General features: G+C 48.0%; 2 protein-coding genes across 3 annotated transcripts in view; one reads left to right on the forward strand and one right to left on the reverse strand.

Annotated features, from left to right (window-relative positions):
* Positions 1–5,990, forward strand: part of LOC119172438 (protein FMC1 homolog) — a 33,711-nt gene extending 27,721 nt beyond the window's left edge. For both annotated transcript variants that reach the window (XM_037423545.2, XM_037423546.2), the window contains exon 3: positions 5,708–5,990. In XM_037423545.2, the coding sequence (XP_037279442.2) occupies positions 5,708–5,815 (108 nt within the window). In that variant the 3' untranslated portion in view covers positions 5,816–5,990. The remainder of the gene's footprint in view (positions 1–5,707) is intronic.
* A 1,587-nt stretch (positions 5,991–7,577) lies between these two features.
* Positions 7,578–21,122, reverse strand: part of LOC119172927 (sodium-dependent phosphate transport protein 2C-like) — a 34,584-nt gene continuing 21,039 nt past the window's right edge. Inside the window, exons 7-8 of the mRNA XM_037424069.2 lie at positions 13,670–14,090; positions 7,578–8,048 (exon numbers count right to left, since the gene is read on the reverse strand). Of these exons, the coding sequence (XP_037279966.2) occupies positions 7,780–8,048; positions 13,670–14,090 (690 nt within the window). The 3' untranslated portion in view covers positions 7,578–7,779. The remainder of the gene's footprint in view (positions 8,049–13,669; positions 14,091–21,122) is intronic.

The following is a 21,122-nucleotide window of genomic DNA, read 5'->3' on the forward strand; positions in this document are numbered from 1 at the left end:
TGAAACGAAAACTGTCAACCGGCTACAATTTCAAGACGCAATTTACTTTGGGTGTTCGTTGATAACCAGGCCGTTACTGCTCTAATTGACACTGGTGCCCAAGTATCTGTTATGAGTTCTACACTTCGATCACGCCTGAAAAAGGTTCTCACACCAGCTATGTTCTCTACTGTTCGAGTTGCCAAGGAAATCAAACATTGATGCTTGGTATGTGCACTGCCCGCGTTACTGTTGCTGGCCACCACACTTCCGTTCTCTTCGCAGTCCTCGATGCTTGCCCACACGACGTCATCCTTGGAATTGACTTCTTAACCGCCCACTCCGCCCTCATCGATTGTTCTACCGGTACCTTACGGCTCGAATTGCCTTTGTACTCCGATTTCACTCCTCCAAGTCGCACTCGGCTACGATCCGTGGAGTCTCTACGGCTACCGCCTTAGGCTGCTATGTACATTCCTCTGTCGCCCTTCCCGTCCATTCCTGATGGAGACTATCTGGTAGCTCCCCTCAATGATTTGACCCTTACGCACCACATCGCACTACCACATACTATAATGGTTGTTGCTAACAACACGGTGCTACTTCCAGCTCTGAACTTCTCTACGCCGACCCAAGTTCTTCCCCAAGGCATTACTTTAGCCGATCTTTCCATCCTTGATCAATGTTCAATTTGTTCTTTTACACCTGACACTAAGACCATGGCGAAACCTGTCATCACGTCGCAAAATAAGGCGTTCCTCGACAAAATGATATCCAGCAACCTCTTACCTTCCCAAGTTGCGGCGCTCCGGGGTGTTCTATTTTCTTACCTGGATATCTTTGACATCGACGACCGTCCCCTGGGCCGCACAAGTGCCGTAACCCACCGCATCGACACCGGCAACGCCAGTTCACTCCACAAACGCCCTTATCGCGTGTCACATGCTGAGCGCCAAGTTATACAGACGGAAGTTGAGTAATTGCTGAGTGAAGACGTCATTGAGCCTTCATCGAGTCCTTGGGCCTCCCCTGTGGTCTTCGTTAAAAAGAAGGACAACACCTGGCGCTTTTGCGTCGACTATCGCCACCTGAATCGAATCACCAAGAAGGATGTTTATCCTTTACCCCGAATCGATGATGCGCTCGACTGCCTCCACGGCGCCAACTATTTCTCGTCCCTTGACCTTCGATCGGGATACTGGCAAATTTCGGTCGACGACCGCGACCGCGAGAAGACAGCATTCATCACACCCGACGGCGTTTACCAATTCAAGGTCATGCCTTTTGGAATGTGCAATGCCCCGGCTACTTTTGAACGTATGATGGACTCTCTTCGCAGTTTCAAATGGTCGACCTGCCTTTGCTCTCTGGATGATGTAATCGTTTTCTCGCCCTCCTTTGAAAGCAACCTGTCTCGTCTCTCGGCAATTGTTGACGTTTTTCGTTGCGCTGGTCTCCAACTGAATTCGTCGAAATGCTCATTTGAACGTTGGCAGATTAAACTACTCGGCCACCTTGTTGACGCAACTGGTGCTCAACTCGACCCTGACAAAGTCCGTGCAGTCCGAGAATTCCCGGTTCCGCGTTCCACACAAGAAGTTCGCAGTTTTATTGGGCTCTGCTCATATTTCCGCCACTTTGTCTTCAACTTCGCGGATATTGCTAGGCCTCTCACGGATCTCCTCAAAAAGAATGTGGCCTTTTCTTGGGGAAGGGATCAAGAACGTTATTTCGCGTCGCTAATTACTGCCCTCACATCACCACCTGTGTTGGCTCATTTCGATCCAGCGGCTCGAACAGCACCGATGCAAGTGGCCATGGCATTGTTGCTATACTCACTCAGATACAGAATGGCACCAACCGTGTGATAGCCTACGCTAGCCGCCTTTTGTCGCAAGTGGAACAAAATTATTTCATCACTGAGCGGGAATGCTTAGCCCTCGTTTGGGCTATTGAGAAATTCCGTCCGTACTTATACGGACGTCCGTTCGCAGTCATCACGGACCATCATGCGCTTTGCTGGCTGTCGACGCTTAAAGACCCTACAGGAAGACTCGGCTGCTCGTCTCAAGCCCTACAACGCCGACTCGCTCATGTAACAGGCACCGAGACGGTGCCTTACGGGCCGGGGTGATGATACGTGTATGAAACTGTCGCCGCGACACAGCTGAATTGGCACCCAAATGAAGAAGACGACAACGTGGTTGTTGTGGGTCGGACTCTCGAGTTTCTCCTGTTGGCCTGCATGACTGTGCGCTCTTTAAGCCGTTAGCAAGACCAGCTCTCGGTGAATAAATCTTCCCCGTAACAATATATCGTATACCTCTTGAAAAGTAGGCATTTGTTCAGGGACAACACCTTTACTTGACAGTTTTGACAGCAAAAGGAAGGATAGCCATATGGACAAAAAAAAAATGCGGTTGATGCATGTGGCGAATTGAGCTTTACAGGAACAGATCACGGCGCTTTGAAGGCTCATAAGAGGTGCAACTATAGGTGGTGTTCTCGTGTCCAAATGAGTATCGCACAGCTTTCCTTTTCACAACTTGAGATGTGATACCTTGTGCCACTTTCTTTGGCCATTTTATCCCAAAATACCTGTTGATGCAATCATGTGATGGTGCATTTATGAGGCAATGGCACAGTGTTTTCCCACTCTTTGAGAACATTCTCATGACGCAGTGGGACCTTTATGTCCCACTTTTCTTTTTCAGTAAACTATTTGTTTGATTTTGACGAAATTCGTTTTATATTGTTTCTTTGTAGTTATTGTCAATATATCACTGCTGCTTTTCATATCAGCTTATGAAAAGTATAGGACAACCTACAAAAGGTTCAATGCAATCACCACGTGGCATGCATGGTACCACAGCAACTTTGGGTCATTTGGAAAGGCATTTTGAAACAAGTGTTTACTTTGGAAACATAGGTAAACATTTGTGGCCCTAAAGTCAACATTGAATGTTTTGCGAAATTTATATAAAGCATACCCTAACCAGTACCAGTAACGATAATGATACTGGTTTCATTTTCACCGAAACAAAGTCGATGGAGAAGATGAGAATAAAAGTGATCTCACTGAGTTCTCAACCCCAATTAGCCCCGAGAATGAACACTGGCGTCGCTGCGGTCACAGCGATAAGACTTTCCGGCAAGGAGTCTCCTTCTCGGCTGCTGCCTGTCTCCTTTTTCTGCGCGCGCCTCATGCTTGCTCTTTAGCGATACGCTGGTGGTTACTCCTCAATTGCGTGACACAAATCTCTCAAGATACAGAAGGAAAGATTTCATAACTATAAGTTATCGAGGCTGTAAAAAGTTTGCATAATTTTGCGTAGTATAGGCAGACTCCCATTCGAACGGCAGAATAACTGTGAAAATTGCTGTTTTGTTGTGTACACCACGAAATGAGTGCTATGGAAAATATGCTAAGTGGTGCTAATGGGATTACAACTCGGCACAGACTCTGGGATGGGATCATATGTGTGCAAAAGTATTGTACGCGCATAGGGAAAGGAACCATAGGTGTCGTATTTCCATAAAGTGTTTCTGTAGCTTGCTAAAAACCTCTATTACCTACACATAAGGCAGAGGCGCTGGCCCCAACGGAACACAACAGCTGAAAAAAAAAAATTAATAATAACTAAATTAGAAATCACACAGCTTTCAAACACAGTGCAAACAGTGAATGTTGACAAAAAGAAGAAACGCCAAGCCTGTGCGGAAAGCGCAGCACAGTCACAGCGAAAGCTAGAAGAGCGGCCTTTCAGAGCCTTTCAAAACACTCATTGGGTAACTACTGCAAGCACACTTGCTTGATACCCACTAGGGCATTAATAATAATTTTTTGGGGGGGTAGAAGGCCGGCATTCTCCATGCTATTTTTCGTCATTCTTCTGAGAAGCGTGGTATCCGCTAAACACTTGCAAGGAGTTTTTTTTTTTGCCAATAGTTCATGCTGTGGCTGACCACGATGACGAATTATGGCTTAAGTGGTTATGTGCCACAGTTACTAGGGGAACAAGCTTTTATAATGGGTTGGAGCATTGGACGGCCCACGCTTAACGCTAGCGGCATTGTGCGACGACTGGTTGGTCTTTCGCTGTTTTAAATCGATTTATAAGTCATAAGAGCGCGATGGATTTATCTACATCAAGCCTGCCTAAGTCAAGTGTGCCATCAAATTACAAGTACAAGCGTAGCTCAGTGGCAGAATACTGAGCTGGCAGCGGCGGGCAACTGCGCGAGACCCGTGCTCTCATAACAGCTTTCGCTGTAAAACAAAAAAAAATAAACAATTCAATAAACATATGTCAAAGCATATACCCAAAGTCTCAATATGTAAAACACAAGTACACTAAGCGCAAGATTCATGTCCACTGGTGGTTGTATTTCGTCCTTTTGTTTTTGTTATTTCTTTAATTTTAGTCAAGAAGTTGAAACAAAATGTTTTAAATGCTAGGAGCATTAATTAGATAGTGGCGAAATTCAGAAAGGGGGATGTTTGCCATGTTAATACCTGAGGAATATAACCTGTTTAATTGTAACAGTATATGGTAAGTAATTTTTTGTTGTCCATTGTTAATTCTTTACGAGGAAGCATCCTGGCTGGCTGATGACAATGTGTGTGTTTTGATTGATAATGTTTCATGGAAGTGATATGTGTAATAGTAGATAAACAATTTTTTTTTTTTCGATCTTATACTGGTGTAAAAGCCTTCTATTGTGTAGCTCGCAAACATTGATCATTTCGTGTTCGTATACAAGTTGACCAATTTATGTCTGTGAGGAAGGTTGTAATTTACACGAAGAATTTCATCATAAGAAGTGATGCAGCTTGGCAGCAGTGACAATATATAAGCAAATATGTAAACAGAGCTGCAAAGGTCTTTGCACTAACTTGCGGCAGGATTGTAGGAAAAATTGCTCAGACGCTATGACTGAAGCTCGCTACTGCTGCCAAGTGAAGGTCTTGATACTTAAAACAGTGCTTTTATGGCCGTCGTACACTCGCGCCGAATCACTGACGCGGCTGCTGTCACTGCCCATTTGTGCTGCACGGAGTTGGCGAATTTGGCCGACACGTGTCCAACTGTCCAGAAGGATCGGGTACGCTGTGCAGGCTGCGAAGAAGTGATCCGCAGCAAGAATGTGTAGCAAAAATGGCTCAGATGATATGACCGAAGCTTGCCACTGCTGCGAAGTATTTGTGCCTATTTTATTGATACTACTTAAACGAAAACTCCAGAGACAAGCGACTATAAGCGTGTACACGAAGGGGGGGGGGGGCTCAACATTTGCTCATACATTTAATAAGAAGGGAGGGTACTGCAATGATCCTATGCCCCCACCCCCACCCCATGAAAAGCAAGCCTGTGCACGCTCATGCAAGAGACGCAAGATTGCGACGCGTGCAGATGTCAACTTGCAAGGGGAATATTTATTGTTCGAACACACATTTATAACGGTAACCACGTGCCTCTGTCGCTCCGCTTCCACAAATCTACTGAGTGACGAATATTCATTTGAGAGTCGACGCTTGTGTGTGTGTGCGTGTGTTGCAATCTGTCTCCCTTGTCTCTGAATAAAGTTTGTGCCATGTACCAATGGATTATTGACTGGTCCTAACGCACATTGCTTACTACAACTGTGTGTAACGATTAGCCGTACGGTATAATGGAAATAGAGTAAATAGTACCTCAACTTACGGCCACTCCTTATCTGTTTGCAGGAGCTTCACCTGCAATACCACGCTCGCGGGGAGCGCAGCGTTGAAGAGTCGGCACGCCTCGTTGGCCTCGGCCTTCCTAAGCCTTACGACAAAAGCCCAGACCATTAATTGATGGCGCCAGCTTTATAGTTTCTAGCGCCTGTAGGGCACAGAGCAGAACACATGTCGGTCGGTTTTAGTGCGGTGACTAACACCGCCGGTTAATCGACTGGCTCAGTATTGTTAGGATGGCAGCCTCAAGTTTGTATTCATGCAGACGTGTAATAAAGCTTTGTTGACCGTATTCCGACGACTGGGGCAGGATTCACTTCGACATTAATTTCCTCTGGCTCCGATTTCCTCTGGCTCAGCATCGAGTTAGAAACCTCGGGGACGGCCGCCACGTCATCATAGGAAACGTGACTGGTTCCCCTTGCTCAGTGCTCGGACGAATAATTTTTGTCACTGCGCTGATGTTGCTTCACGAATTCTTTTTGTGGAAAGGCTTCACCGTTTGCAAGAGCATGTGAGGTGATACTATTGACATAGTTCATTCGTGGTTGAGCCCAAGCTACTTAATTGCGATCAAAAATGCTGTTTGCTGCAGTGTCCAATCACGCGCGTCGAGCAGTTGCACACCCAGAGATCACTTACAGCCTCAATTGTAACAGATGGACCTTAATGTGATATCACCCTTTATGTGCTTCGCTGAACATTCTCTTAGTCAGCGAGGCAGTGCGCCAGCCCCATACATTGCCATGATAGGGAGGGAAGGGCTGTGACGTCCCCACCACTGAAGGGCAACCCTGCGCACGCTTATGTGCTCGGTTAATGCATACTCCGTTTAGTGTGTAGTTCACCGCGTTCCTGGCTGGTTGTTGACATGTACGTATGTATTAGCGAGGTTTTACTGTAACGAGCTTTGAATGAGTGTGCGAGCGTGTATGTGTGCGCACACACGCTGCTATGAAATTCACGCTGCACTTTTCATTGCTGGTGCAATATCCTTCACTATCTTATGTCACCGCTTCTGCATGCAATCTTACTTTTGTTTATTTTTGTGCTTATTTTGTGGGCTTGCTGCTTCTCTATAAAAATGAAAAGCTCGTGCATGCTCCAAATGGAGGTAGCTGCTCCAAAAGCAGATTTTGCCTGCTCCAATGGCTGCTCCAAAATGCTGGAAGGCGTTCCCACCACTGCACTACAAAAACGCTTGCAAATAATGGTTATTCGGTAGACTTTTATATTTTATTTAATAAAAAAATATGAAGAAGTGGCCAGTAAGTGCGCTGAAACAGAAGAAGTTCAAGGTAGCTAGAAAGCAGCTATAGCCCCAACCTAAAATTCCTGTCGCCAGACGGGGTCAGAAAAAGGCCGCCTACAGCAACCCTGAATGAGAAGGCGATGCGCATCTAGCCCGATTGGGCAATCTATTCTCGAAGGTCAAGTGTCGGTCAAGTGTTATAGCTGGCTTGTTTCGAAGCAAGAAATGTTTCGCATTCAAGACCTGCAATTGAGGAGACAAATCACGCCATCAAGAAAAAGACCGTTCGCTGGTTAAAGCAAAATAAAACCATTTGTTTATTCTCTTATGTGCGTGGCTTGAAGCAGCAAAGTATAAAGATGTCCGTGTGTCCATTTATATATCCTCAATGTCTCTACTTCATCAATGTATATTTCATGCACTTACAGAGCACCTAGAACAATATATGTGTACTTGCAAGAGTGTCGAAGCATCAAAACTATGATCGGGATAAATAAAAGGCTCTTCATTGACATGCCTCGGTGTTGGCGTGAATTTTCATGCAGATATAGATGGTGGGACCCATCCATATGCTAGAACCATGGGTCGTGACATTACCAGCGTGTGCCGCGGCAAAAGTGCACAGTATTTGAGCAAGTGAAACGAAGAAGTTTATTTTTTCCATATATAATAGATGTGTATACGTGATACACAATGAAAAATAAAGCTCAGTCTAAACTGCGTTCCTATTACACGTTAATGTTTCGAATTCATCAAACAAGAAAACACTGGGCGCAGCCAGTCCAAGTTCATCGCGCAAAAGGTGCCTTGTTGCTGCGGCTGCTCAGCGTCAGTCTCTCTGCGAGGCGATGGTCGCCGTAGCAGATGGCAGCGGCGGTGGTCCGAGGAAGGCGTCCAGCAAACGCCAGCGCCTCAGCACGTGCCGTTCGAGCAGTGCGTCGAGCGGCGCCAGCGAGTGCATCCACAGGGGCAACCAGGACCAGGAGCGAAGGAAAGGCGGCAGCCAGTGCGGCCGGTGTCGCTGGGCCGTGTTCAGCGCCACCAGCAACAGCGCTACCAGCAGTAGCGGCACGCCCACGGTGCTGAAGAGCGGGTTGCCTGGAGAACATATATAGGCTGTTGTTGCCTATATGGCCCTTCCACAAATGTCGGCGATCACTTCCTCGCATGGTCATGCACTTCATGTGCGGCCACTGGCCTTAATGCTCTTGAGAGCATGCTTACATGGGAGGTAATAGATTCAAAATTCAATGTGACTAAACTCTTGGGGCTTTCACTGACAGGGTTTGTGTTTACATTGCAGCACTGTGTATGAATTTGAACATAACACAACATGCTAGGTCTGATGTCCAAATGTAACGAGCAATCACCAAATTCAGGCCGCGCTACCACTTGACTGGGGAATCCTAAGGACACTTGAGAATATGGTATAATAGCGATCCCAACCAGCTATGATGAGCAACAGGTGGTATAAAAGCACATATCTCGTGTAGCGAAATATTGATTTAGTCTGCTGTCTAAAGGATGTCTTGATGCCCGAATTATTCAAGTAGCAAATAAATTAAATTGCAGTTGCCATTAGAAACACACAATTCAGCAACGGATTTCTGGTAGCCGTTTGTGGGATTGCATTGATTTCTCGCAAGGCTCCCTGTAAGCTTTTTCTTGGTATTACCAAGAAAAGCACTGCAGATGCAGACATAGGGTACGAAAAATACACGCATGTAGGCTTGCATAAATGGTCATTGCCAAGACTACACCGCATGGGGGAACGGTGTGAAGTAAATATAACAACTGAAGTATGAACACTCGAGTAGATTGTGCATCATTAATATCTGCTTTCACCGTACCCGATAAAGTGATGTTGACCTCTTTCTATGCAGGGAGTGTGTCCCAGCTAACTTGGACCGAGAATTTTAGAAAATTTGGGAGCTGTGCGAAGCATTGTTTCCAATACATACACTATACAGGGAATTTTGGCGCTATATATTGTATAAGGGAGCTGCAACACACGGGGCTGCAGCCATAATGGGAATGATGGGTAGTACAGGAATTTGTCTGGTCTTCGTTCTTTCGGCATTTGTCTTCGCGTGGCTTGAAGCCGCTTTGTCACGAGTAAACAATCAGCAAATGTGAAACAGTTGCTGGTCATCACCTTGGCATTTTAGGCTCAGCAATTCAAATCGGGTCGAAGTTCACAGCGGTTCATACTGTCATTCGAAATAAAATCAAAACACAGCAATAAACAAAGTCACAAGTGCGTTTGAAGTCTGCAAGTATGAAGACTAGGCAAATTATGTATATTACTACCCATCATTCATATGGTATAGCTGAACGATCGCAATGCCAAAGTCCCTTCCATTTAATTTTAGGAAACTCTGTCATGCAAAAGTTGTACCAAATGTGTATTGGCGCTATTTCATGCGTGTACATATGGTCATAGGTTCTGGCAGTCTAGTTGGTTCATTGCTGTTAAATGTTCTCAAACTCTGCCAAATGTCCAGCACTCGAGTAAAAAAACACACGCTTGTGTTGTTCTGTCCATTTTCTTACTCGTGTCTTGGTGATTTCGCGCAGTTTAAGAACGTTTAATAGTATACATACAGCACGTATATTTTATCACTGAATTTAGATTCGTTGCTTTTAACTAGTAATTTTTTCAATGGTTGCTTGAAATTCTAGAGGATCGTGTTTCGATGCCAGGTGGCCGAAAATTTCCAGATCCATCTTCTACGACCTTTATCATAAATATTTGGGGAGTAAACCACAAACAATTATATTAACTTTTTTTTTTCATTTTTAACGAGTCAGTTACGTAATTCTCCTCGAATAACCTCCCAAACCAGTTATTATGTTCTAGAATTCTTCTGTTTGTTTTTTTCTGAAAAATAAAAACATATTTCACCGCGAACTGTGAAATATATGTGCCGATATACTCGAGAACCTAATCTTCAAAATTGCTGGACGAGCGCAAACTACCTACTGGTTTTTGAAGTGTGATGGCAAACGTGGCGCGAAAAGTTCGTAGTTTGAGCTCGTTGCGTCCTATACTGCATCTTTCGTCCTGTACTTACAAACCGCTCTTTTAAAGATGAATCACCACCAACTATCCCACTTTATAGCTCTTACAAATGTCATTTCGAGCGCTCCAAGGGAACTTTTTTATGGGTATAAGGCTGCATTTCATCTCAGCTTTCTACCGAGCACCGTGGTACAGAGCTTCGCCATTTAGGATGTTTAGATATGCTTCGTGATTTAATTAGCGGTCAGGTAGGCGTCGGCATCAGCTGACAGTAATGGTGTCGTAAACAGAAGTCTGCAGAGCTTTAGCGTTTTTTAGCAGAGACGTCGTTAGGGGGGGGGAGGGGGTTCGAAGTTCAAATACACTTCTCCCTCCCTCTCCAAAAATTTCCAATTTTGCTTCCGTATACACGCACGCATACAAATACAAACACACACGCCTGCACATATACACGTGCACATACAAACGCATGCATGAATATACATAATATATGGTTGAACCATGGTTGAACCCAGAGCTGTACTTAGGAATGTTTTGGGGGAAGTATTTATGTAAAACGGCTCACTTTGGCCGATGTGTGGGCGTATAGATACTTGAGTATCAATGCAAAAGTTTAAGCGTGCGAAAATTTCGGGAGGTGTCGGAAGGCCATCAACCCCCCTCAAGTTTTGGCCCTGGTTGAACCATCCTCCCACCCACTGAAAGAAACATTGTGGCTACGCCCCTGTTCGACAGGTTCCTATCCACAATACAAGAGAAGCGAGCGAATCTGCACAGGTACGCTCGCCGTAACGGTGTCCGTGCAGTGCTTCTAACTCGCAATGAGCATTCATTGTACGCTCAACGACCGACCTCGGCACTCAATTGTCAATTCATAAGAAGCGAGATCTCCGGCCGCAACCAAGCATCAAGAGCGTGGTGCTCCATACGATGAGCGTAAGTATCGATGAACGCAGGCAGCCAGGTATCAGTCATGAGCCACGCCTCACTTGGATGCGCTTGAGCATCGCAAAACCATCTCATATTTTGTGCACCTCACGGGATTTTGTATCATCTCAGAAAGTACCATGAAGTAAATTTATGCGTAAAATCAATTCTCGATTTCGAGTTTTATTGAAGCGGCTTGCAACTTTAACTTACTTCAAATAGTTCCTATTTTTAATATTTCAAGTGCATTTCAAGAATTCAATGTGGACCATATAAAAATCAATTAATAGTCGTGCAAACGCAAGTGCATATGACTACCGCTACGATGCAGTTTGTACAATTTGTCTACAGGTGCTTGTTGCAAAAAAAAAAGAAAATTGTCCATACTGTCTAGGAAATCATGTATTCACTTTAGCGAGCTTCTGTCATTGCTGATTACTCGATAGAACTCAAACCGCCAATGAAAAAGAAACATACGATTTGTTCAAGAAATGAAAAAGTGGTGTACAAATAAGCGTAAAGTTTATCTGAATTTTTAGCTAATCAGGGCAAGTCCAGGTGTCCATTGCCGAGTAGAAAAAAAAGAGACAGAGAAAGAGAAAAGGATAATATGTGTCTCTATATGCAAAAAATAGCGAACACTTACGCACTCCCCCACCCTCATGTCATTCTCACCATCTTTTCTGTAATAAATATGCATATAATCTCTTCAGAATATTGAGAGGATAAATTTACAGATAATCGATTTAGGATAATGAAGATTATGCGCAACGCTACAGAATACACGGACAGCGGGAAATCAGAACGTTGTGTGTTCTTTTAGGGGCGAAGCTCCTTATAGCGGCACCCGTTCATCCCTCGTAGTAGTAGTAGTGTGTAATCAGTCTTACATTTTGACCTCCAAGGTGGTGCCGGTGGGAGATTTCTTCTGTGCATTGTTGAACAATAAAAAAATTGCAGCGTGCGCGTTAACTAAAAGCGGAATTCTCGTGCCTCTCATTCCCCCTTAGCAGCCATTGGCATGTACATTGAGCACTATATGACAAGAGAGCGTTGCTACGTTATACTCGTTAGGCGTAACCTCCTAGGTTTTAGAAAGGTTTAGCGAGTGTTGGGCCGCAGTGCCATAAATACAGTGAACTAGTATATACCATGAACTCGAGGTGGTTAAAGGAGGGAAGTAGACACGAAGCGCAAGCTGTAAGAAAGTGTGCGTGTGCCTCCTCTCGTTCAGTCCTTGGAATGTCCGCTGGATGGCGGTGCTTCTATATGAGGAATATATGATGAAAAAATGCGAGATGGTGGTACTTGGAGTAGGTGGATGAATGGACACACAGACAGATGCATGGACGGACGCATGAACGGACGCAGGGGCGGCTGCATGGACGAACGCAGAGACGGACGCACAAACAGACGCACGCACGGACTGGCTGATGGACGCATGTACGGTCACACTGACGGACGCATGGACGGACAGAAGCAAGAACGAATGGACGGATGAATTCTTCGCCCCACTCTCCATCATTCACTCCGTGGATATGCTGCCATTTTTTTTAATGCGAATGCATTTCTCAGTCGGGCTATGTCAGACATCCGGCGTTGTCAGCGGCGGCGTCCGCGCGCCGGCAGGTGTTATCTCTCTGCTCTCAATCCCTTTACCATAGCAAGAGCAGCGGGCGCGCGCGTTTATCCTCGCCCCTAGCAACTGTAATATGTGGAGCGAGAGGGTGTAGTAGAATGTAGGCGCAGTGCTCGACGCTCGTTCTCTCGCCGTTCACTCTCTCCCTCCTCTGCTACCCAGTCTCTCATCCGCTCGCGCGCCTCACTCCAATGCAATTTCCTTTAGATGATGTTGCTCACTCTCGACCGTTCTCTGGCGGGGCGCCTCTCCAGAACACCCGGATATGTGCGCTCGGGACGCCGCTGTGAGCCGAGAACGCTGGCGCTCCACTCTCCCGCCCGCTCGCTCCTCCCTTTCGACAGTTCGCTGGCTGGGCGCCTCTCAAGGCGATGGCTGTAGTCGGTGAAAGCGAATGTCTGATGGCAACGGTACCCTCTCTCGGCGCAAGAAATGCAGTCGCATTTTCACCCCGCATCTTGGCCTGCCTTGGCCTGCACCAGATCCGAAGACGCTATGTACAAACAGTGGACGTTACTCCTATACTATATACATCATAACTGTTGGCGCCATGGGCCCTATAATGGCCTCCGGATCACTATCGAGTCCTCCTGATGTACCTATATTGGAAAAATAAAGCCATAGTTCACGTACTTGATTGCTTACGGCATTGTAACAACTTGAAAAATTAACAGTATATCCACGGATGGAATGATGATGCGTGGAGCCAAGCGTCCGTCAGCCCGCTCGTGCTTCCGTCCATCCGTTCGTTCTTGCTTCCGTCCGTCCGCGCGACCATCCATGCGTTCATCTATGCGTCCGTCCGTCTGTCCGTGAGTCCACCCGTGACTCCGTTCATGCATCCATCCATCCGTTCGTCCATCTGCTAGTCTGTCTGTCCTTCCATCCGTGCGTCCGTCTATGCGTACATCTAGTGAACAATAAGTACCACCATCTCCCATTCCTTGTGGCACATACCCGCTCTAGAGTGAGTATGTGCCACCGGTGGCTACGTAGTACTCCGTACATGTGGAGGAGTGACAGGCAGACGCCCTAAGAAGCTTCGCCCCTAAAATAGAAGTCATTTCGACGACACATACACATCATTACCAAAGCGATGAACACGTTCGAGGCTTGTATTGCAGTTCTCACCGGCGAACGAGAGGATGAAAGCGACCAGTGGCAGCGTGAGGAAGACGAGCAGCAGGTAGACGATGGCGAACCAGCGGTACTGGGCAGCCGTGGCAGCGATGAGCTGCGCCAGCGGCAGCGGGAACCGCATGAACGGCACCGGGTAGAAGAGCAGCGCGCCGTACACGTTGAAGAAGCTGTGGCACAGCGCCAGCTGCAAGGTGTCGGGAGTGGGATCGCCCGCGAGTGCCGCCAGCAAGCCCGTGCTGGTGGTGCCGATGTTTGCGCCCACGAGCACGGGGTAGGCGCGGTGCAGGCCGGCCACGCGGTCACCCGCTGATGCGGCGACGAGTGCCAGGGCCGAGCTGAGCGCCGTGCTGCTCTGCATCACCAGGGTAGCCAGCAGGCCAAGGCAGAGGCAGGCGTAGCCCTCGAGCAGGCCCTGGATAGACGGGTTCATGAATAATTGCGCAAGGTCAACTTCGAATTGACAGTTGAGTCGAAAGCTTTAGATACCTTATCAAGCGCCAATATCACCCGTTGACGTCGTCAACACAAGCTATCATGCCACCATATGACGTCCTGATGAGGATCACCAAATTTCATGACATGCGCCATCAAGGAATTACATGAGGTGATTTGACATGATGACGTCATCACATGACATCACCTCATGGTCAAAGGGCAGCCTGATCATTTATGTATGTATGTATGTATGTATGTATGTATGTATGTATGTATGTATGTATGTATGTATGTATGTATGTATGTATGTATGTATGTATGTATGTATGTATGTATGTATGTATGTGTATGTATGTATGTATGTATGTATGTATGTATGTATGTATGTATGTATGTATGTATGTATGTATGTATGTATGTAGGCACTCGCTGACTGGATTCCGTGCCGACCGGTTGTGCCCTCGCGATCTCCGACGTCAGCGTAGCTCTGGCCGACTGGGCTCGCCCTACGTCATCTCCTGACGCCAACGACAGTGTAGCTCTGACCGACTGGACTTGCTCTACGCCATCTCCTGACGCCGACAAGACCTTTCGAAAGTAGTACCCCGTCCTCAGACTCCCGTGACCGTGTTTCCATCTTTCCCATCTCTCCTATCTCCTCGATATGTCGTCGCTCTCTGGTTTACCTCATCTCTTTTTCTCTCTCGCTCTACACTTTTATTCCTATTCCTTTAATCCCTCCTCACCCCCATCCCTTGTGAGCTACTGTTGAGGTGTCGCTCGCTGAAGCAGACAGTTACGGGGCTCACTTTTCTCTTCCTTTCTCTCTTAGGACCACTTTGTATGTATTATAAAGGAGATTTATTAAGCAGAAAGGTTGGTGCTTGGAAGGCTTGGAAGGCGATGCACCAGCCGCAATTTCCGAGCTCGAGCCGCTGCTGCACACTCGATGCTGCTGCCTCTGCGCCGGAGTACTTCCTCTTCTTTACAATGGCCCCACGGAGAAAAAAGGAGCCATCTTGGCGACTTAGTCCTGGGCAGGCGGCGTTGAACCGTGGTATTGCTTGAGCCTCTGGACGTGTACAACCTCGCGGTTGCGACGTCGCAAGTCTGATGGTGGCGTAAGAGGCTCAGTGAGGTAGTTTACTGGCGAAGTTTGTTCGACAATACGATATGGCCCATCGTACTTTGGCAGAAGTTTGGAAGAGAGCCCAGGTGGGCGATGCGGCACTGACAGCCGTACAAGAGAACCCGGAAGAAAAACGGGAGTTGAGGTCTGGGCATCACGAATTGCTTTTTGCCTGTTTTGGTCATCGCAGGTAAAGCGACGAGCTAACTGGCGGCATTCTTCTGCGTGTCTGGCGGCGTCCAAGATCGGTAGGCACTCGGACGCGTCTGGTCGATAGGGCAAAATGGTGTCAATGGTGTGGGAGGGGTGACGGCCGTAGAGGAGGTAAAAAGGGGAGAAGCCTGTTGTCGTTTGCGTTGCCGTATTATAGGCGTATGTAATGAATGGGAGAACTAAGTCCCAGTCACATACAGGTCAGGCGTCACATACATAAATAGCATGTCACCGAGAGTACGATTAAAGCGCTCGGTAGCCCCATTGGTTTGTGGGTGGTAAGCGGTACATGTGCGATGTACAATAGCACACTCAGCGAGCAATTTTTCAATGATCTCGGACAAAAAGGCGCGGCCGCGGTCACTGAGGAGTTCTTCAGGGCCTCCATGACGCAACACAAAATGACGCAGTAGGAAAGTGGCAACCTCCTGTGCTGTAGCCGTTTTAAGAGCAGCGGTCTCAGCATAGCGCGTTAGGTGGTCGATAGCAACTATTATCCACCTGTTGCCAGTCGGAGTCAATAGAAGTGGCCCATAAATATCTATTCCAACCCGTTCGAAGGGTCGGGAAGGGCATGGTAAAGGCTGTAGTTCACCGGCGGAGGCGTGTGGTGGAGATTTTCGGCGCTGACATTCGGCACAAGAGCGGACGAAGTTGCGGACGAAGGTATACATGCCACGACAGTAGTAGCGATGTCGAAGCCTTTCGTAGGTCTTGAAGACTCCTGCGTGGCCACATTGTGGGTCAGCGTGAAAAGATGAACAAATCTGCGACCTCAGGGTTCGTGGAACGACGAGCAGCCACTTGCGTCTCTCTGGTGCGTAGTTACGTCGATAGAGAAGCGTGTCACGTATCGAGAAGTGTGGAACTTGGCGCCGAAGTGTTCGCGTCTTTGGGAGTTCAGAAGTGTCGGAGAGATGATTGAGGAGAGACGCAGTCCACGGGTCATTGCGTTGTTCGATAGCAATGGTGTCAAAGTCAAGCGATGACAATGTGGAATCGCAAGCGGAGTCAGCTGTGGCATTCTGGGACAGGGGGGAACGGGAAAGGGCGTCGGCGTCAGCATGCTTCCGTCCTGACCGATAAACCACGCGTATGTCGTAATCTTGAATTTTCAACGCCCAGCGAGCGAGGCGGCCAGATGGGTCTTTTAACGTTGAAAGCCAGCACAGCGCGTGGTGGTCGGTCACGACATCAAAAGAACGACCATATAGATATGGGCGAAACTTTCCAAGGGCCCACACACTGGCCAAGCACTCCTTTTCTGTGACGCTGTAGTTGCTCTCAGCCTTGGTAAGTGTGCGACTAGCGCATGCCACGACGTATTCCTGATGTTCCGGTTTACGCTGTGCGAGCACAGCACCCAGGCCTACACCACTGGCGTCGGTGTGGATTTCAGTTGGAGCTTCAGGATCGAAATGGCGTAGAATGGGTGGCGTCGTAAGAAGCCGTCGCAGGGTGCTGAAAGCCTCGTCGCAGGCAGGGGACCACGATAAGAGGTCTTTACAGCTGCTGAGAAGTTGCGTGAGAGGTGATATAATAGACGTGAAGTTTCGGACGAATCGCCGGAAATACGAACACAAGCCGATGAAACTTCGAAGTTCTTTGATGGTGGCAGGTTTAGAAAACGCCGTAACAGCTCGCAATTTCTCGGGATCCGGGAGGATGCCTTCCTTGGAAACAACGTGGCCCAAAATGTTCAATTGACGCATGGCAAATCGACATTTTTTGAGGTTTAATTGCAAACCGGCGTTAGTTAAGCAAGTAAGGACGTGCTGAAGGCGACGTAAGTGTGTGTCAAAGTTAGGGGCGAAGACCACGATATCATCGAGGTAACACAAGCATATCTTCCATTTTAGTCCACGCAGGATGTTGTCCATCATTCGTTCGAACGTTGCAGGCGCATTGCAAAGTCCGAAGGGCATGATGGTGAATTCATATAAGCCGTCTGGCGTGACAAAAGCGGTTTTGGGGCGATCGGCCTCCGCCATAGGCACCTGCCAGTAGCCTGACCGCAAGTCTAACGAGGAAAAGAACTCGGCACCCTGCAAACTGTCCAAAGCATCGTCAATGCGCGGTAGTGGATAGACATCCTTCAGCGTGATCTTGTTCAATCGCCGGAAATCGACACAGAAACGAATAGAACCGTCTTTCTTTTTGACGAGAACCACCGGAGACGCCCATGGGCTCTGTGAAGGTCGAATGACGCCTCTGCGAAGCATGTCGTCTACTTGGTCAGCAATGACGTGGCGTTCTGTAGCGGACACGCAATACGGTCGTTGTCGCAGCGGTGAGTGGAACCCAGTGTCGATGTGGTGTTCTACTGCTAAGGCACGGCCGAGAGATGTTTGTTCAACGTCGAAAGAGTGGCGATAGCTCTCAAGAATGGTGAGGAGTTGTGAACGCTGCGAAGATGTCAAATCTGCAGCGATGAATAGTTGAAATATGTTTGCCGACGTTGAGTCAGGCGCTGAGACGACAGCCAGTTCACAGACGGAGGTAGAAGGCACCTCATCGGGGACGGATATAATTCTGGAAGAACTGATTGTCTCGACGTGGCCAAGGCACTCGCGACAAAGTAGGGATAAAGACGACGACTCATGATTATAAATTGGCATTGTGGTTGACCCTTCTACAAGATCGAGAGCAGCAAAAGGCAGGGGGAGAGCTCTTCGGGCGACGAATATTGGAGATGGTGTGAAGAAGACCGTGCCGTCGGATATGGCGCTGCATGAAACTGGCACGAACGCAAAAGAGCATGGAGGGATGTAGGTGTCATCGCTAACGACAAGTTTAGCGGCAAACTGGGTGTCGACGGACGCTTGGTCATCCAGTGAGCAAAATTCGACCTCAGCCCTAGCACAGTCGATTACGGCGTTATGACGCGACAAAAAGTCCCATCCCAAAATAATATTATGGGAGCATGATGAAAGAACCACGAACTCTATCGTATACAGAACGTCCTGAATTTCCACGCGGGCTGTACATACTGCGGTCGGTTGAACAGGTTGAGCACTGGCTGTGCGAAGCGATAATCCGGAGAAAGGCGTCGTAACCTTACGAATTGAGCGGCAAAATCCAGCATCTATAACCGAAACAGCTGCACCGGTATCTACAAGAGCGACAGTAGGGATATTTTCGACGAACACATCAATAACATTGGTAGGTGACAAATGAGGACTTGGGCAAACCAAAACTTGCGCAGTTCTTGCCTCAGGAACTGCGTCGTCTAGTTTTCCTCCTCGTTAGGTGCGGGCCGTCGACGCATAGGAGAAGGCGAGCGGCGGCGTGGAGAGGGCGAGCGAAGACGTCCCGGCCGAGGGCGGTGGTCATCCTGGTAGCGGGCTGGCATTGGAGTGGAGGAACCGTATCGCGCGTTGGAGTCAAGGAAGAAAGGCTCACGGCGGTTTTCATTGGTGATATGCGTCCGGCGGTGACAATACCTTGCGACGTGTCCGGGGTATCGGCAAGCGTAACATATCGGGCGATTATCGAGGGTGCGCCACGGGTTGGCGGTGTTAGTGCTGGTCCAGTGAACTGGAGCTGGGGGATAGCTCGCGCGAGGCTGGAACGGAGGCGCAGGCGCCTTGCGAGTGGGCATGGCTGCAGCCGCGGCGTAGGTGAGAGGAGCAGCCACAAGATTAGGCTCGCGAGCAGCTGATAAGGCCTCGGCGACCTCTCCTTGAATGACGTCACGTAGAGGCGATGGTAAAGTCGTGGTAGCTTCTGGTGTGAAAGGCACCAAGGAAAGCTGTCGTGCAACTTCTTCGCGGACAAATGCTTTCATTTCGGCTATTAGTGACGCGTGGTCATGACCACTGATCACACTAGACAGCGATGCCAAATCGTGCGCTGGAGGACGTCTTGTCAGAGCTCGCTGCTTCCGCAATTCATCGTAGCTTTGGCAGAGGCTAATTACGTCGTTAACAGTCGTCGGGCTTTTCGCCAAGAGCATTTGAAAAGCGTCGTCGTCAATCCCTTTGAGGATGTGTTTACATTTTTCAGCTTCCGTCATTTCGGCGTTCACGCGTCTGCACAAATCGACGACGTCCTCTATGTAACTTGTGAAGGTTTCACCCGTTTCTTGTGCGCGTGTGCGTAAACGTTGCTCGGTACGAAGTTTTCGGACGGCAGGTCGATCGAAGACTGCTACAATCGACGTTTTAAATTGCGGCCACGTTCGGACGTCTGCCTGGTGGTTTCTAAGCCAAAGGCTGGCTACACCCGCGAGATAGAACGAAACGCGTGTCAACTTGTCCGCGTCCGTCCATCTGTTTAAAGCGCTCACCCGTTCGAAAGTCGAGAGCCACTCTTCAACGTCGTTGTCATCTGTTCCACTGAAGATTGGAGGCTCCCGCTGAGGAACACTGCCTGGACAGGTGGCCGGAAGAGATGGAAGCGTCTGCTGATCGGCGTCCGGCATAGCAGAAGGTAGCCGTCGAGAACGGAGTTCCAGGATGGTAGCGGGAAGGTGTAAGGGACGGTACCCGGCACGTCTCCACCAATTATAAAGGAGATTTATTAATCAGAAAGGTTGGTGCTTGGAAGGCTTGGAAGGCGATGCACCAGCCGCAATTTCCGAGCTCGAGCCGCTGCTGCACACTCGATGCTGCTGCCTCTGCGCCGGAGTACTTCCTCTTCTTTACAGTATGTATGTGTATGACGTCGCATGAACACGCCTTTTCTCGCGAGTGGAAAAGCCACAATGAACGGTACACACTGTTCTCATGCGTGCGTTCTAGAACTTCAAGAAACAACCCCAATGGCGATAAAAGTAATTATGCGCCAACGAAACAAATAATCAAGTGGGAATTGATGCCGCGTGGCACAACCTCCTCCCTGAATCAGTTCGCCGGTGTTGCTGAAAGGTAAAATAGTTTCTGGAAAAGCAACTGGATGAATAAATGAAGCCACAGTTATACCGCGAAAGAGAAGCAATAAATGATATTGCAACAAATAGGTATGTTTTGTGAAGTAGGGCTTGCTATAGTATTTCACTCGGTTTTTTTCTCCAAGTCAGGGGCCGGCAAGTTTTTCAGAAGTTGAACCAAGTTTCACGAAGCCGACACAACGGGGGGGGGGGGGGGGGGGGCTTTGCTGGCAGAGAGAAAAAATTCGGCGAATTTGCAATTATTTACAAACCTGGATTGAAAATCACGTTTATTTTTCGGCACGTGTGTCACAAAGTTGCAATCAAACGCAGGTAACAAACGGAACTTCCATCTTAGGTCAAAATTGACGTGTCAGCTTTCAGATATAGGAAAGTTCAAGGGAGTGGCGTGATATAGGAAGTGGCAAGGGGTTGGACGTCGCACCGAGGGCCGCATGATTTTGTCCCGTTGGCCGCAGGTTGCCGACCCGACCAAACATTTTCTGACATGTCTCCTAGATGAGATAGCTTAAAGGTTTGGTAAAAAAATGCCGCCATATCCACGAAGTGAATGATGATGAGTGGGCGAAGCTCCGGAGGTAAACCTGGTAAACCATGAATCCTCCGTACATTTTGCCCACTCGATTTTATTGCAACGCTCCCCCTAGCGTACGTCGCCGCACTATATCGAACGATGACACGCGCCATATGTGGCATCATTCCTATTTTATAACACCTCGCATCTTTCATAATCAACTACACGTACCGCCGTCTAGTTTATAACATCTTGCATCTTT

This window comes from Rhipicephalus microplus, chromosome 4 (genome assembly GCF_043290135.1).
Source record: "Rhipicephalus microplus isolate Deutch F79 chromosome 4, USDA_Rmic, whole genome shotgun sequence".
NCBI classification, from domain to species: domain Eukaryota; kingdom Metazoa; phylum Arthropoda; class Arachnida; order Ixodida; family Ixodidae; genus Rhipicephalus; species Rhipicephalus microplus.